Source organism: Pseudorasbora parva, chromosome 6 (assembly GCF_024679245.1).
Source record: "Pseudorasbora parva isolate DD20220531a chromosome 6, ASM2467924v1, whole genome shotgun sequence".
Lineage (NCBI taxonomy): Eukaryota > Metazoa > Chordata > Actinopteri > Cypriniformes > Gobionidae > Pseudorasbora > Pseudorasbora parva.
In genome coordinates, this window is record NC_090177.1 from 21,514,174 (window position 1) to 21,533,033 (window position 18,860).

Below are 18,860 nucleotides of genomic sequence, written 5' to 3' on the forward strand. Positions count from 1 at the left end.
ATAAAGAATATTTTTAGTTTTAGAAACGGATCGTATCGTGAGGTGCCTAAAGATTCCTCACCCTCATTGAAAACACAATATATGTCTGCTGAATGTGATCCTATTGAACATTGAGGACACTGACCTTTTGCACAGACGGGACAAAACATCTGTGTTTAATAGAGGGTTCAGAGCTTTGCCATTTTAAGGAAGATGTCCACACAGAGTCATTGCCTTAGTTTCACCTTTTACTCAGAGCCACATAATATCACTGCATGCCTGACACTAAATTTGACCACAACCAATGGGGTGAAAAGTTCTGCTGCACTCACGGTACATTACACTGAATTAAATGAGTTTAGTCTGGGATAGAGAGAGAGCACAATTTAATATTGTTATAAAGCTCTCATTTCTGACTTACAGTATGCATCTTCATTATGGACCTTTTGTTCAACTTTCTGGCTAAAATAACATGATTCACATGATGCTGCAAAAATATAATTAAAATCTTGTCAGTTGATTTTGTGACCACCATCCAGAGCACATGACTTTCCAATAAGACACATCAGTTAACAACTGAATTTAAAAACTACAGAAGATCCAAATCATAGCAGTACATATATGAACACTATAATTTACATTGTTTCATATACCGTTTCAACTTAATAACATTTATTAATTACTATTATTATTTATTAATGCAGCTAGTGCTGCTTGTTCATACAGAAAAAGACAAACATCTAAAGAAAAACAATTTTATATTAACTCTTTGTAACACAATTACCATCGCACACCTGTTGGTAATGGATAGGTGTGTAGGAAAGAGGATAAACAAATCCTAAAAATTGTTAAAGAAAAGAAATTCCTTTGCTATCAATGCTTGCAGAAAACATCAAAAACTTTTTATTAGCAACGTTTCGGTCTCATGGCCTTAATCAGACACGCCTGATGAAGGTCATGAGACTGAAACGTTGCTAATAAAAAGTTTTTGATATTTTCTGCAAGCATTGATGTGCAGGATTTCCTTTTATTTTGGATATTAACTATTTGCAAAATGTTTAACTTAATATTTTTTTGGAGTGTTTTTTGTGGCAGGAGCTGAGCTGGGGCAGACTGGTCTGGTTAAGGCTGCTTACATTCAGCCAGTTGTGTGTTTCTGCGTGAGTTGTGCTGTCTGTGCAGGCTTTTTGTTCAGGCCTGACAGGCACCCACTGTAATTAACTCCCTGGATCACCCTGTATACTCAATCACACGGTCAGATAGAACATCCCTCCAACACACACACACACACACACACACACACACACACACACACAATTAAATTATAGAACAGAGTAGAGAGCATAATAATAAATCTTTGTGTGTGCATTTACACAATGTAAAAATGAACAAAGAAACACCTTAAGACAACTGGCACACGGTCAGATAGAACATCCCTCCAACACACACACACACACACACACACACACACACACACACACACACACACACACACACACACACACACACACACACACACACACACACACACACACACACACACACACACACACACACACAATTAAATTATAGAACAGAGTAGAGAGCATAATAATAAATCTTTGTGTGTGCATTTACACAATGTAAAAATGAACAAAGAAACACCTTAAGACAACTGGCAAAAAACATGTTTAGTAAATATTTACTAAGAGGACCAAATGTGCCCATAGTAAACACAGAAAACACTGTTGGAAACAGTGAATGGTCCACATGAGGACAATGTCTTAATAAACATAATAAATAATGTCTTAATGAAAATGTTAAACTGCACACCAAAATGTCAAAGCTCAGACAGCCTTCTCTTAAACCCTGCACCTTTCTTACAATTGACTGCAAATGTTTACTATTAAGTGTGTGGGATTAGGTTCTGATTGGGCTTTTCAGTGCTAGAAGTGAGGTCTCGACTAGCTAATGCAATTAATACATTTCAGATAACTTGCATATAGAAGTGATAATACTGTAAACAACAACATAAATTCACATTTGCTCTTGCACTGATGATATAACAGACTTTTATCTTTTAAAGCTTTTTAAGGTAAGGCGTTATTAAAAGATATGCTGGTCAGACGGAACCATATTCAACAAACAACCTGGAGGCTGTGGAAGATTATCCATCTAGCCAGTTCTGCTCGCCTTATTTAGTTGCAAAAATAGCCCAATTCACATTAAAGGGTTATACACTTGTCTGGGTTTATCTGGATCCAGGCCATTTATAGAGAACAAAATTGTCACCGAAATGACAGAACAACATGCCTTCTAACCATCACTACTGCTCTTACTGGCACCCAGTACAAATCTGTCTGGACTCAGTGAGGTCGTCGAGAGTTGAACTGTTCTGAAATAACCTAAGCTGTCCTTCACCGTGTCCTTATGTCATGGTAAAATTAATTTAGGGACTGGGAACAATCTCATCAGACCCCAGACCTAAGTTATGAATGAAAGTTAATATATTAGGAATTGTTTTTTTTTTTAATGAGAATTCATAATATGAATGAATATCAAGGAAGGAATTTGCTTATCATCAGTTTTGTGCTTATGTTAACTGTAATTAAAGCAGATTTGTGTGATTTTGCCTGTGGCAAGGAACTGGTTTTATCGAAGAGAAAGTGTGCATGTTTTCTTTCGCTCCAGGATTGCTCAGTGCGGGGTTTTTCTCACTGGGGAGTGAGAAATGGAAAACCCAGAGTGATTACAGAAAGCTTTGAGTGGTGAGAGGAAATCCTGCTGCTGTACTGAATATCTGCAAGGCTACTTGTGCCATGAGGCCACTAGTATTTAGTACAACAGAACTCATGCTCATGTAAGACTGCACAATTTGATTTTTACTTTCGTCTTTAGGGTGACCTTTTATCTGTAATCATAGCTGGAGCTTTAAAAAAATAAGTGTAACTACACTTACATTAAAGGCCAAAGGTATGACAAAGCCATATGTTCTTATGATTCATTGTAAGTGCATTAGATCCGCTGATCAGGGCACCTGCATATAACCACTCAGCTTCTCTCTGGGACTGATGCCATGTTAATCTTCTATTTGGCTCATCACTCACCGGTCCTTCACTCACACTCCTTAATCACTTTCGATTGCATTATACACACAGTATAGACTTCATACCAGAATGTTCTTGACAACACAGCTATCACTATGCAGGTTTGGCTAATTATTAATTCTCATGCAAATCATTATTATTGCCATTTCGGTAGCCTTTCATGCTGATGTCACATAAGCATGATATAATGCATGTATGATATGAGCAAATAAAGAAAGAAGGAAGAAAAGAAGAAAGAACGACAAATATATGTGACTTGTAAACTGGCGATAATAGATGAAAAAAAATGTGTCTATAAATGTATAAACACATCTGCTAGTTACACAAGTCTGCCTTGGAAAAGCTACCTTTGGAACTATGTTAATGAGAAAATACATTAACAGTTATATTAATAAATATGCTGATGCTTCCAACCTTTATAATTTCAGTGATGGGGTCCATTGAGTTTGAAGCTCAAAAAAGCACATCCATCCATAATAAACGTACTCCACACAAATGACATTTAACATTTTTAGATAAGTTTCTTTTTTCTTAGGCCTATATGATAAATAGCCTATAATAAATCATTAAACTAGATGGTGAAAAATAAACCATACGTATGGGTCGACATTCTCACGATTTGTATAGGTAAAAGAATGCCGACCCATATGTATGGTTTATTTTTCACCATCTAGTTTAATGATTTATTATAGGCTATTTATCATATAGGCCTAATGGAAAAAAGAAACTTCTCTAAAAATGTTAAACAGTGAAATTCCACATTACTTTAATGATTTCATTTGTGTGGAGTACGTTTATTATGGATGGATGTGCTTTTTTGAGCTTCAAACTCAATGGACCCCATCACTGACATTATAAAGGTTGGAAGCATCAGCATATTTATTAATATAACTGTGTTCATCAGAAAGAAGAAAGTCATATACACCTATGATGGCTTGAGGGTGAGTGAATCATGGGGTCATTTTTATTTTTTAAAGTGAACTACTTCTTTAACAAATGTAGTTACCTTATATTATCCAGTACTTACATGGGCAAGTACACTGTACTGCTAAATAAAGTGCAACCTAACATACAACACAGCACAATCATCACACATACAGTTTCTAAACAGACAACATTGTCTCATTTTGTGTTCTTTACTGTTCCTTGTCCAAGTTTAGGAAACGCCAATAACTACATTGTGTCAAACCGCTCACATCAGGAATCTGCCTAAGAGATGGATAGTTTAGTTGTGTATTACGTTACTCTCTAAGCAGTAGCGGGGACTATTGGGGTCATGGAGGCTTGAGAGAGTGCCTTCTGAACCATGGATTCATCTGCTCAATATTAGTCAACAGGATTAAAGTGAATCAATAATAATATTACAAATTACTGTGACATGCCAGTCTTTTATGTTTATGTCAAGTGCCAGGCTGACATAAGAATAAAGAGAAAGGTGAAGGAAGGATGGACTGTTTTAACAAATAATGAACATTTATTTGCTGTCATCATTGTTTTAGCACTGTATCATGTAAGCAAACACATGATGATATATTGCAAACTAAAATGCTGCAACTGTTTAGTGAATTGGCCCTTTAGTGTGTGTGGGATAAGCTCCAAGCCAAACACATGACTCCCAACCTTTTAACACAAAGCAACCAAACAAACCACACATGATAAACGGAGAACTGAGAACAAATATCAGATTGCTCATTCAGTCCCTGCTTTGCCATTTTTCATTGTTCCTCTTCTACTGTCAGAGTATCATAGACCTGTATTCCACTTTGGTACCCATTGCTTGTTTTTCTGTTGTTTCTTTAAAACTGACTGTTATTAACATCCTGGAAAATGAACAGCTTAACAGCAACCACGTCATCTTTTCGACATCTTTCTACAATTTTGTCCAAATCTAAAGCCCACTATTTATACACATTAGTAGAATCGTCATAAAATTACACTGAATTGTTGTCATTGGCAACTGGCAACAAATTGCCATTCTGTAGAAGGTACATCTATCCAGTCTATCTATCCATGATGAACAAATTATGTAGGCTAATAACAGCAGTGGCATGAAATTGCTGCATCATTGGATAGCTAGTTAATGTTTTTGGGGATAATGAATTGTATGACAGATATATGAACAGCATTTGTATCTGTTAAAAATTGCAGGGGTTTTCAAACTGGGGTCCGGTGATCCCCAAAGAGCCGCAAGGGGGATATTATCCAAATTTATTAATATTTTACAAATTTGACAAATTCCGAATATATATATATATATATATATATATATATATATATATATATATATATATATATATATATATATATATATATATATATATATAATATTTTTATATATATAGAATATATATAATAAAACACAGTAAATTACTGAATTACTTTTTCACATCAAACATACTGGAATGAAAAATATATATTTGAAAGCCCCTGAATCAATGATTAATTATAAATTCAAGATTAAAATGTCATTAAAATATGTAGAAAAGTACTTCCTTTGGCACACTGAAAAGTTGAGAATATTAATCATAGCCTTTGCCCAGTGAGAAATTTGAATAAGGTGGTACCATGTAAATCGCTGTTCTCTAAATAATCTGCCTTGATCGGACCCATGATTTAAATGCCACTTCAACCTTTTAATCAATAATCTGATGCACTAAGCCTCTTACATAGCTGGTATTAACTTCCTCAAATGGACCTTATTGGCTAATTATTGTACCAAGTGCCATTTTAGTGCTGAAATGCAGCAGGCTTTCCCCTCAGCTGGCTGTTTTGCATCCGCTGAAAGACTTTGCTTCATGAGAGGATTATAAAGGACACGTGGCACGAAAATATTTCTGATGGCATGCTGGCTAGGCTATTGTATGTTATACAGTCTGTTTTAATACACAAGCAATGAGGTCTGCAACCGGCATCTACTTATGCGTGGCTCCCTGTTGACAAGGACATTATGAAACAGTCCCTGTCAAAAGTCAAAAAGAATCCACTTTACAACAAGCGAGCCTCTTTGAGTCTTGTTGTTTGTCCAGTTCGTTGCACCCTGAGTAGGCTTGACCCTTCTCTCCCACGGATAGTCTTTGTGTAATCTATAAAGCTATTGAGCTCTGACTTTGAAACTTTTTTCCTACTGTTCTCACTGCACTCAACTGTAACAGCCTGAAGAGAAACACAAGAGGCTAAGATTTCACCAACAAGGTTGGAAAACTCCTGAGTAACAGCATCCTAATTCAAACCAGCATGGCTAAAGCACTTAGACTGAAAAACTTGATACAACTCAAATTCCCATCCAAGAAAAGTAACCAATACTAAACACTGCTATCAGCCCAGCATAAAGGAATGGAATGTCAAAACCTTTGCTACTCAAGTGCATTTGTTGTATTAATGCGGTAACCGTAACTTATGGGGGTAAACAAGACTCACCTGCAGTTCACACCATGCAACTTCCACCCAGGTTTCCGTGTCCAGGCCTTTGTAAACAGTTTTGAAAGCTCCTCTGCCAAGCTCGATGTCAAATTTTAGAAAGCGGCCACCGGGCGAAGTGGCAACGGCCTTCATCTCAGCTTCTTCTTCCTGTTCTCGATCTCTCTCCTTCCCCTTTAGAGTGGGCGCAGAAAGGCCGGTCTTATCAGGATCCTGTGTGCCGTGAGTGCCATCCTCACCCAAGGCAGCCGAGGCACTGGCAGGTAACTGTTGGGCTCCGCTGGTGAAAACAGAGTCGGAGGCACAAAACTCGAGGTGAGGGGCGCTGTGAGGGGCGTCGGGGATTCCTTCCACCTCATCGTCCTCTTCGCATATCTCCACGCTCTTTCGGAAAAAACGCTTGTTCTCCCGTTTCCTGCACGGTTCGTGGGCTGCTGGGGAGGAGGGCATGAAGAAGGTCAGAGGTCTGACCGGTTCATCCATTTCTTTACCGTCCTCCACTCCACCTCCTCCTCCTCCAGCGCACCAAGCTCTCTTTTCCTGGGTCTGGGAGGAGGGGAAGTCCGATGACGTGCTGTGTATCCTCTCTCTTTCACGGGCGGCTCTGTTCCCCTGGTCATTCTCCTCCTCCCTCTCTCCATCAGGTTTCTCTCCAGAGGACTCCTCCGTGGCAGTGGGCTCTCCTGGGTCCGTCGCCATGGCGATTGACCTTTCCCACTCTTCCTCCGCCGCCGCCGCCCCCTCCTGCACTCTGGCTCTCTGTCAGTCCCCGTCTCTCTCACTCAGTGAACACCCTCTCACCCTCTTATGAAGTTCCTCTGCCGTCCTTCCAGTGTTGCCAGCTGTCAGCGACAAGAATTACGCTCTCTTTTCTGCAGCTCTTATCTTCCACGTTCCCCGGAGTTCACAAGAGTATCAGAGGGTGCTTGTTTTGTTTGTATATCCACGCAGGTTAATTCAGTTTCTTCTGTGTACTTTCCTTATCTCCATTTCTTACATAGAGTTTATTCTGGCTGGCTCAGGGCTGATTCACAGGTAAATTACCTTCAGTGAGTGAGGGGGGATTTTCAGGTGTATCCTATAGAAGAAAAACAGCAAATCATTACTGTATTTATGAACATTTATCAACCATCACACAATGTCACAGTAAAGGACACAGTAAATAACAAAAGTTATTTTCATAACATCATACACTACACTGCAGTTTTTTGTTGTTGAAAAGTCTATATTGCATACGTTCAGCAATATTGTAGAATATCATTAAAATTTAAAACGTTTTTCTGTGAGAGATTTTAAAATGGCAAAGCTGAATTTTCAACAGCCATTGCCCCAGCCTTCATTGTAATATTATCCCACATAAATCATTCTAATATGCTGATTTGATGCTCAAGAAACATTTCTTCTTATTATTATTATTATAAATGTTGAAAACAGTTCAAATCTTGTGTAACACTATAAATGCTTTTACTGTCATTTTGATCAATTTAATGCATCCTTGATGAATGCATTTATTTAAAACAAACTTTTAAACATCCTTCATATTGAAAAATATAATATAGCATGTTTTTAAAATCACTTCTTAACCTTGATTAGAAACTGCAGTTTAACTAGTTTATTAGTTCTTACTTCATACATAAATTTACTGAAGCATTAAACAAAAACATATTTTTTATATTTAATTTTAAATTGTTTTTAATTGTACAATTAAGAACCAGGGACATTCGTCATTAAAAGAGGGCAGGACTGTTTGCAGTCTTTAGCACTGAGCCTGCATTTAACAGCAACTCCTGTGGCTGCTATGCCTGTTCACAAAATGTCACTAAAAACTATTCAAATGTGTATTTTGCCAAGGGCACTTAGAATAACTTGTGTGAATGAATAAATCCATTCAAGTTATTAGTGGTCCATCTATACCCTAAACAAGAGTCCTCAAACAACAAGGAAAGTAAATGACTAATCCAGTAATTAATTAAGCTGTACAGAAGCATGACGGGTACCTGGTGCATAACAAATCTAAAAGGAGCCAATAAATATTAGCCATTAAAAAAAACTAAAGGAACACAGCGGATTGTGATTGATTAATAATAAATGATGGCATAAAGGACCTTTGGGGTTAAATAATTCAGAGGCAGAGCAGATACAGAATGAACATGAGTGACCATCACAGATCATCGCTGAGGGACCAATATGCAGGAAAACAGCTTCTCATGTTTACAGTGAGATTTTCATTGTTCCTCTAGTAGTGTTCGCCTCAGCTGGCGTGTAGAGGTGTATTTAGATACTGCAATACTTGACACAGCCTCTCACAAGATTCAATACTCTCTTTGACCCATAAAACCTACTTCTGCCTCCCATCACAAACTCGATCTCCATCTTTTTCTTGTGACATCATTATCTTCAGCTCTCCTCTTGTCATGCTCATCGGTCTCCTGGCAGGCCACATCCATCAGGTTAATTTGCTACAAAAATGCTAATAATAACATGACTGATTCGGAGTTGGAAAAGATGCTCCTTGCTTTCTCTCAGAAAATAAAAAATGGGAAAAGAAAGGTTACCTAGTTATAACAGTTGTTATGGAAGTAAAGGTGAATCAACAGGAAATGTCAGGGAATTAAAAGGGACATATAATGAAAATCTGACTTGTTCTGTGCTATAATTGGGTCCCTGGTGCATCTAACAACCCAAAGCACTTTTCTGCAAGCATGTGAAAAAAACGAACCGCTCAGATTTCTCTTTGCTTCTGACATAGGAAGGAGATCTATTATAACATTACCGCCCCTTAATCTGCACGTTTCCTCCTATGGTTTCCATCCAGAGCTCTGACAGACTGTTCCATATCAGCATAGTTTCCACCCTCAGTCAGCTGTACATTTTCTCCGTGCTCAAGGATGGATCAGTACCAACAATTTTTGACCCAGCTTAGTCTACGGAGTGACACTAGTCAGGGCCCTAATGAGCACGCACTTTAAAAGTTGATCAGAGTTGTTTAATGGATATAAAGTTTACCAGATTATTAAGATTATTATAATAAACTACCTGTTCTATCTCCGTGCATTATTTATTCTCTGGCTCTGTAGGCATTATTTTCCACGTCCGGTTCAAACTGAACACTGTTAGTTTCTAACATGTTCTGTTGTTGTTGCACAAGCTATTGAAGCTCCGACCTCTTCTTGAAAGAACAGGAAAGGAGCGGCAGCTCATTTGCATTTAAAGGGACATAGACAAAAACGGCGTGTCTTTGCTCACCCCAAAAAAGTGCCAATTTTAACATACAAAATATGATCTGTGGGGTAATTTGAACTAAAACGTCATATACACATTCTGAGGAAATCAGAGACTTATTTTACTTCTTGTAAAAGAGGCATTATATGTCCCCTTTTAAAAATTTGTTGCCTCGCTGCCCTGTCAGGCGAAGGTACCTCACAAAACTAATTTTGGACTGACTTCTGAGTTAAATAATCAACAATAAAATAGGGAGCGCTTAAGAGATAACCAAGTGAATATTTCATTACTGCAATTCTAAATTCTTGCTAGTAATGGGCGATATGAACGATATGCAATATAAACGATACAAAATTGGCCTACGATAGTTTTAATTGTATTGCGATAATGCGTGTTGATGAAGCAATCTACCCACGAAATTTAGAGCCACGAGCTGCAACGCATCATCCTATTCGTCATATTGAGTAAAAATGGCTGAAAGCGAAATGGAGGAGCTGGTGAAACATCCATTATTTGGATTTAAGCCGTCTGATGAGCAGCAGCAAACTATAATGTAGAGAGTGTGTGTTTGTGTGTGTGCGTGTGTGTACGCTTATTCTGGGTGCCATGACAACAGTGCAAATTATAGTAATGCTGCCTTTACGTGCTCTCGGAACTATCGTAAATGCACATGAATACCCTCACATTTTAAAACTTGAATCCAAATGATCTCGTAATCCGAGCTCAGTCTTTTGACTGAATAATATGTCTCTCACAAAATCTTATAGTTAACCTCCTGAACACATACCATTTTTACAATTACGTTTCATTGCGTGATACTTTTGTGTCCTTTTCTAAGTTTAAGTCTGGTCGCCATTCACTGCCATTATGGTAAATGGACTGCATTTATATAGCACTTTTAAATAGACGACCTATGGCCATCCAAAGCGCTTTACATTTTTGCCTCACATTCACCCATTCATACACCGACGGCGATGTCAGCCATGTAAGGCGCAGGGGGAGCAGCTGGGGTTAGGTGTCTTGCTCATGGACACCTCAACACTTGGTCAGGTGGAACCGGGGATTGAACACCAACCTTCCGGTTTGTAGACTACGTACATGAACCACTGAGCACTGCCGCCCCATTTCATTATAAGAAGAAGGATTTGTTTCTGCTTTTGAGGTCAGAAAAAGATATATGGACATATCTGCATTGGAACAACAGCAAGGTGAGTAATGGATGGCTTTATTTTTTTCATTTCAGGGAGAACTATCTGTTTAAGCTTTTTCTTTGTTAAAGTCTTTGCAGCTAGTGTACTTGAATTGTTTATGCAACATTATGTTGTATAATTACAGTTTTGCACAATAAATGTTCTCAAAACTTACATACAATGTTTCTTTCTTTCTTTAAAAAAATTATTTAACAGTTTGGCTTTCCTTAGGGTCTATATAACATGTTCTGAAATGGTTCTATTATCATTTAAATTTTGCTATATATATATATATATATATATATATATATATATATATATATATATATATATATATATATATATATATATATATATATATATATATAATTATTTCTTGCTATAGAAGTGGCATTAAAAGTCTTCTAAAAACATACTTTTACACACAAACTGACCACCAACCGCAACTTTCAGACACCATATTTATTTTTTAGTTAAATTCCCACAGAATGAAACACACAGGAGTGTGGGATATCACAGGCAGCGAAGGATATGGATCAGATTAATATCTCAGGAGACAGGAAGTGGCATGATCATTGGATTTGGATGTGCCTTTGTTGCCTTCTTTGTGCTGCCTGCAGATTTAGCATTTACATTTTGTTTTTGTGCTTATAGATTTCCTGAGTAAAATATCTTGAAATGCCAGTTTAGCTGGCAACTCTGGTTTATCTAAAAACCATCTGCAGATAAATGTAAAATGCAAATTGAAAGTATGTCTCTCTCTCACACAAATGCAAACTTAAAATATACAAAGTGATAGCACATGAGGTGCAAGGAAGCAGGCTAGTTCACATTAGACTAGTTGTAATAGTTGACATCAACAACTCCTGAACTGCCCTGTATTATTACAATGATCATGACATGAATGGCATGTCAGGAAACAACAGAATAGGCTATCAGAATTGTTTTTAATGTGTGATGGTTATGATTAATTTGACTGACAAAAAGAGGGAGTTGCAACAGTCCAAAATTACATTGTAAAAAATGTTAAACTAATATGATTGTTTGGATATAAAAGGACATGAATCAACAACATGAACAACGCATGAGAGGAGGAAGCGCTGCTTTAAAAACAAGCTTATTTGCCTCTGTCCTCAGGGAAAGGAGTTCCCATGAAAACCACATACCGGACAGAGTGATTGCAGAATGTCACAAAGGCACATCAAACACATCACTCACACTCTCTCCCTCCCATTCCAAACTCATTTCTGACACAGAGGATTCAGATCATGTCACAATCAGATATTCCTTCATTACATCTATGGCTGTATTCCCACAGCAGCAGAATATGGTTGTCAGACTTGTTTAAGAAAGTTAAATATGGGTAAGTACATTTCGAACAGTTGATTTTTTTTTTACAACATATTACAAGGTTAGACTTGCAAATTGTACTGAACACACACAATGGACAGGAGCAGTTTAGATACTGACTACATCTGAAAAATCAATTGGTCACAGTTTCAAAATTTTGGTCACTGAAAATGTGGAACAAAAAAGGGAATACTGGAATGGATTCTCAAGAATTTTATAGGATAAAAGGTTAGTATATGTAAAACAAAAGTCAGTTTTTAATTGGGATGCACCGATCCGATACTCAGGATCGGAATCGGCTCCGATCTACCTTTATTTGCCGGATCGGGTATTGGACTGATCCAAATTCGATACTGTGCGTATAATATTCTGTTATTGTTAAGCCCCAGTGCCCCACAAAAGGCTCAAAAACATTATAAAGCTTTATCAACGATTTGTGCACTATATTATTCTATTATTGTGCACTATAGTGTTCTGAAGCCATTCTATAGTTTAATGTGAGTACAAATTAATATTTAAGTCATTAAATTCAAGTTCACGTCAATGCATGCTCCCTCCGAATTAAATCGTGTTAATTTCTACCGGGTGTCTGTTAGATTACTACACTGGACTAGTTATTGTATTGTTCTTCACACACAGTAACTGATATGTTAAACTGTTAAAATAAACGGCTCATAAGAATAAAGCATAGATACACTCCGCGTCTATATCTAGTTTTAAACTTCTCAATGTGGACGGAGGCACGGAGCGCGACGCGCTGAGCATGCGACTCCGTGTTGCTACAAGCCAGCGCCTCATCCTGCACGGGATGCACATATGCGCTTTGTGCCGCTCTATATTATAATACTTTTGCGCTATGAAAGCCTTATTAATAGCCTATCTATATGTTGCTGCCTCATTAAAAAGATGCACTATACATTTAAAATAAATGTAATTTCTTAGTATATAGGCCCTATTTCTATAAATATATAAACTTTTTTTCATGAATATATTTGTAACATTTTACCAAATTTAGAGCTACACTTATTAACTTTTGTAGTTTCCTTTATTTTTTAAACCACTATATGTTTAGATTTTATACAATTATTGAGCACTCATGATTTTTTAACTTTTGCTTTTATTCACTTTTATTCACCATCTACTGGTCCTTCTAAAAAAATTAGCATATTGTGATAAAAGTTCATTATTTTCCATAATGTAATGATCAAATTTAAACTTTCATATATTTTAGAATTATTGCACACCAATTTAAATATTTCAGGTCTTTTATTGTTTTAATACTGATGATTTTGGCATACAGCTCATGAAAACCCCAAATTCCTATCTCAAAAAAATTAGCATATCATGAAAAGGTTCTCTAAACGAGCTATTAACCTAATCATCTGAATCAACTAATTAACTCTAAACACCTGCAAAAGATTCCTGAGGCTTTAAAAAACTCCCAGCCTGGTTCATTATTCAAAACCGCGGTCATGGGTAAGACTGCCGACCTGACTTTTTTTGGATTTTTGGCAAATTTTGCATGTCATTCGGAAATCAAGGTGCCAGAGTCTGGAGGAAGTCCAGTGTCAAGTACCCACAGTCAGTGATGGTCTGGGGTGCCATGTCAGCTGCTGGTGTTGGTCCACTGTGTTTTATCAAGGGTAGGGTCAATGCAGCTAGCTATCAGGAGATTTTGGAGCACTTCATGCTTCCATCTGCTGAAAAGCTTTATGGAGATGAAGATTTCGTTTTTCAGCACGACCTGGCACCTGCTCACAGTGCCAAAACCACTGGTAAATGGTTTACTGACCATGGTATTACTGTGCTCAATCGGCCTGCCAACTCTCCTGACCTGAACCCCATAGAGAATCTGTGGGATATTGTGAAGAGAAAGTTGAGAGACGCAAGACCCAACACTCTGGATGAGCTTAAGGCCGCTATCGAAGCATCCTGGGCCTCCATAACACCTCAGCAGTGCCACAGGCTGATCGCCTCCATGCCACGCCGCATTGAAGCAGTCATTTCTGCAAAAGGATTCCCAACCAAGTATTGAGTGCATAACCGAACATAATTATTTGAAGGTTGACTTTTTTTGTATTAAAAACACTTTTCTTTTATATGGGTGGATGAAATATGCGAATTTTTTGAGATAGGAATTTGGGGTTTTTGTGAGCTGTATGCCAAAATCATCAGTATTAAAACAATAAAAGACCTGAAAAAATGTTTTTTCATTTTCAACACAGTTGGTGTGCAATGAATCTAAAATATATGAAAGTTTAATTTTTATCATTACATTTTGGAAAGTAATGAACTTTTATCACAAAATGCTAATTTTTTGAGAAGGACCTGTATAGTAGGCTATTTTATATATATATATTATATATATAAAAAATTTAATTTGTTGTTTTTCTTTATAATGAAGTCTGTATTTAATTGATTGCGCTTAAATCACAAAAGAGCGATTTTCAATTTAACACACTAAGGTTTAGAAATTCTACATAGAATTTAACTGCATTGGTATCAGATCGGTATCAACCGATATTCAGAATTTTAAATATCGGATTGGATCTGAAAAAATGGTAACGGTGCATCCCTAGTTTTTACATGAGTTCCCCCCCCCTCAAAAAATCGTTTACTGCACCCTGTAAGGCCGCACTGATTTTTCACTTAATTTAGAACAGAACAAAAGCACAATCAAATGGCTTCTATCACTTTGGTCTGATATTTAGACAGATATTTTATCTTGCATATTTTAGCTGCATATTTGAGCTTTTATTGAACATTGCCTATACACACGCACATGCAGCACATTTGGAGGAAAAACCTCCTCAGAGTAGCCTTAACTTGCCTGTGTAATTTAGCATACAATGCTTTGGGAAAACCTCAATATGACAAGCCCAGTCAACTCTGACGATGTTTAGTTTGGTATATTGAACATTCTCATCTGTCAGTGGAGCATGTGGGACTAATCATGACATACGGTGTTCAACCTCACCCAGATGTATCACTAATTTGAATATATGAGCCTGTGATTTAATCCTCTTTGAAATGTGCAAACTGTAAAACGCTTTCTCTAGGTGGGTTTAAAAAATGTGACAGGCTTTTAAAATGTGCATCAATTGCAGCTCACATTAGACAGGATCTTCTTCAATATCTCGGTTATCACTGTATTATGCCATACCAAGCTATTCAACAAAGATACAGCTATAGTGTCGTTAAAGCACTCTCTCTCTCTCACAGACACACACACACGCTATGTTGTCTGCTCCCACAGTGCTATCCTCTAAAACTCCAAACACAACAGGCGGCGCTACACAAAAATCAAGCTCTCTCTGCCTATCCCAGTTTTTTCATTGCTCTCTTCACCGGCATACACACATTAATCCCCTGGAACTGAGCAGGCACTGCTGATTTACTGAGGCAGACAAAGAGGGAGCCAGGGAACGTAGCGTGTGTGTGTATCTGTCTGTGTGTATGTGTGTGTGTGTGTGTTTAGGGAGGGGGCAGACAGAAAGGTTTGGGGGGTTGAGCTATGATGAAGCGATGAAAAAGTGTGGATAAAATGGAGGAGGGGGGGACAGGAAAGGATTCTGGGTAGGAAGAGAGGACATCAAGTTTTTAGACAGCCCGTCGAGGGGGAGACAGATAAGGGGGGAGGGTGGTTGTGTTAAAATGGGTGGGAAAAATGTGTGTGAATGAGAACAAGGGAGGGAGGGGGGGGGATCGCTTGCACGCACACACACACACACACACACACACACACACACACACCCACACACACACACACACAAAGAGTAGGGGAGATTTTCCCGTGATAAAATATGTGCTAGTTTGAGTGTGAGTGACAGCAGTGACAATAGACAAAATTCCAACACAACAAACTCAACTGAAGTTTGGGCATGTGGGAGTGGAAAAGGTGTGGAGCAGAATATGAATATTATGAGATCAGCCAAAGCAAAAAATAAAATGAAATGGAATGAGTGTCACAGAATGTTTCCCTAAATTGTAAATAAATCATGTAAACTAAGCATGTAGACAATTTTTGGTGACAACGCATAATCCAACTCTGCTTCAGTTTTTCTGCCTGGCTCCACAGCGCGAGCCTCTGCTGATTGTGCGCGCACCTCCCCAAATGGACAAGGCATTTTTAAACGTGACGCGCTTGTACCATTCTTTGAAACGGGGCGACTCTAAATAATAGTCCTATAAACCATCAGGAATCAGTGGTAAAACGAAGCAAGATACACACGTCACACGATGATGTATGTTTTACTACACTTCACCAAAACCACACTATAAAAGAATTTCCAAATTGAATATGATACCTTGAACAATATCAATATTCAATACTATTTTCAATACCACAGGGAAAACTGCCATAATATACCTCCATACAAATAATTTATTATTAATAGGGCCGGGACTCGATTAAAAAAATTAATCTATTTGTTTAAGGCTTTGTAATTAATTAATCGAAATGAATCGCATTTTAATTGCATATAAATATTTGACCTGGAACAATGAGAAGTAATTTTTCACATGTATTTTTTAGTATACCATTGAATAATGACTGAATACATAAGCTTAATCAACAAAATATAGTTTATTTATTTCAGTCCAGCAGACCAGTGCAATGTTTGCCATTAAGTGTAGCAAAAGCATATTTGTGATATTTGAGGCTCGATGTGCTGCGGTGATGCACAAATTCCTTGTTGTAAAGCTTGCACACAACCATGCTCTTGTCGACGCTAACATTCTTTCGTTTTTTTAAACAAAATTTCCGATCCACGGGGCCAAGCAAAGCGGTCTCATCAGCTTCTTTGTTGTTGTAGCTTACATGCTTTATTTGAAAAATAAATTTGCAAAAAATATAAGAGAAAAATCTGTCAGTAATAAAACAAGAACAAATAAACGCATTGCAAATGAAAGCACAAATAAATACAATAGAATAAAGAGACAGACATGGCTTAAAGTAGGGGTGCACCGATCCGACTTTTTCAGTCCCGATACCGACACCGATGCCTGTGCTTTGTGTATCTGTCGATACCCGATACCGATCCGATACTATTGTTAAATTAATAATAAACTGTATACCTTCCTTGAAGAGACTAAAGGCACCAGACTTTACTAAATAAAGATAATAAGACAAAATAACAGATGTATGCAAAGTGTTGAATTCTTATTTGTTTAAAAAACAATTGTGCATTCAAATCTGAAATATAATTTAGGGCTCGACATTAAGCATGCTCATGTCTGTCCTTCGGATAAGTAAAACTGTCATTCACTTGTCGTGCTTGTCCGGGAAAAAAGTTAGGTGTGTGTGTGCGTGTGTGTGTGCGTGTGCGCGTGTGTGTGTGAGTTGTAAATATAACTTATTCTGAAGCAATGTTCTCAGTGTTCAATCAGCTTTGACATATTTTAAATCTGCATATTAGTGATATTTTACCTTTATAAAGGGCATTTTCCCCTAATCTTATTAAATATAAGCTATGCTTCAGGTTTTATATTATATTCTTAAATTTGATCTATACATTAAATTTAAATAAGACACTAGGGATGTTACCAATCAAATTAAATTATGTACCCAGAAAAATTACTACTGCGTTAAATGATGTTATGAGATTTGTATTTTTGAATAAACAAAATAAATGTTGAAAAATATAGGAAACTAAACCACCAGTAGGTGGCAGTAGGTGAGTCTTAATGAGTGAGTCATTGAGTCATTCATTCAAATGATTCATTCAAACGACTGATTCCTTTAAGAATGAGACAGTCGTTTACGAACAGGTTATTGAATCTTTGATTCAACCACTGAATCATTCCGAACACGTGAGACGTGTTATGGTTCTGCTTTTTGGAACTTTGTTGCATGGAATCTTTGTTTTAGGGGTGTCCATGGTTAACCGATTGACCGATTAACCGTTAAAAATTGCGTAACCGAGTGAAACATTTTGCTCGGTTAAGTGGCGTCAACACTGTCAGAAAAATAGGTACATTTCTGTCACTGGGCGGTACCCTAAGGTACAAAACCAAAAAGGTACTAGTAATATGTACCTTTAAGGTTCTACTATGTACCTTTAAGGTACTAATTCACACTCTTAAGTACTGATATGTACCTTTTAAGGTACTAATATGTACCATTTGGGGGTAAGTAAGGTACAAAGATGTACCTTTTCACTTTTGTACCTTAGGGTACTGCCCCAGTGACAGCACTGTACCTTTTTTTCTGAGAGTGAATGACGTGCCTTGAATTTAGTTGTAATATATGTTTGCACCCCTAGAGACCGCCAGAGCGCTCCCAGACCTTTGTAATATCCACAAGAAGAAGTCATGAACAGCTTTCTAAGCGGGCAATGAAGCGGGCAAAGAAAGCGTGGGAGCACTTTAAAAATGAGAGTGACGGGGCAAAATGCAAGTATTGCAATGCAGTGCTTACCGCATTTTTCAGGCTATAAGTTGCTCCGGAGTATGAGTCGCGTCAGTCAAAATATGCGTCATGAAGAGGAAAATAACATACGTCGCACTGGACTAAAAGTCGCATTAGGGCAGAAGCAGGACGGGAGCCGCGCGCGCTGTGCATAACGGAGCAGAAGAAAGAAAGTTTGAAGTGAGAAACTTGTGAATGACTAGAGAA

The 18,860-nt window shown here is 37.6% G+C and overlaps 1 protein-coding gene across 6 annotated transcripts in view; it reads right to left on the reverse strand.

Moving 5' to 3' along the window:
• The window catches only part of wnk3 (WNK lysine deficient protein kinase 3), a 57,681-nt gene that overhangs the window by 31,438 nt on the left and 7,383 nt on the right, over positions 1-18,860 (reverse strand). For all 6 annotated transcript variants that reach the window (XM_067446159.1, XM_067446157.1, XM_067446160.1 and 3 more), the window contains exon 2: positions 6,483-7,560. In XM_067446159.1, coding sequence (XP_067302260.1) covers positions 6,483-7,181 — 699 coding nt within the window. In that variant the 5' untranslated portion in view covers positions 7,182-7,560. The remainder of the gene's footprint in view (positions 1-6,482; positions 7,561-18,860) is intronic.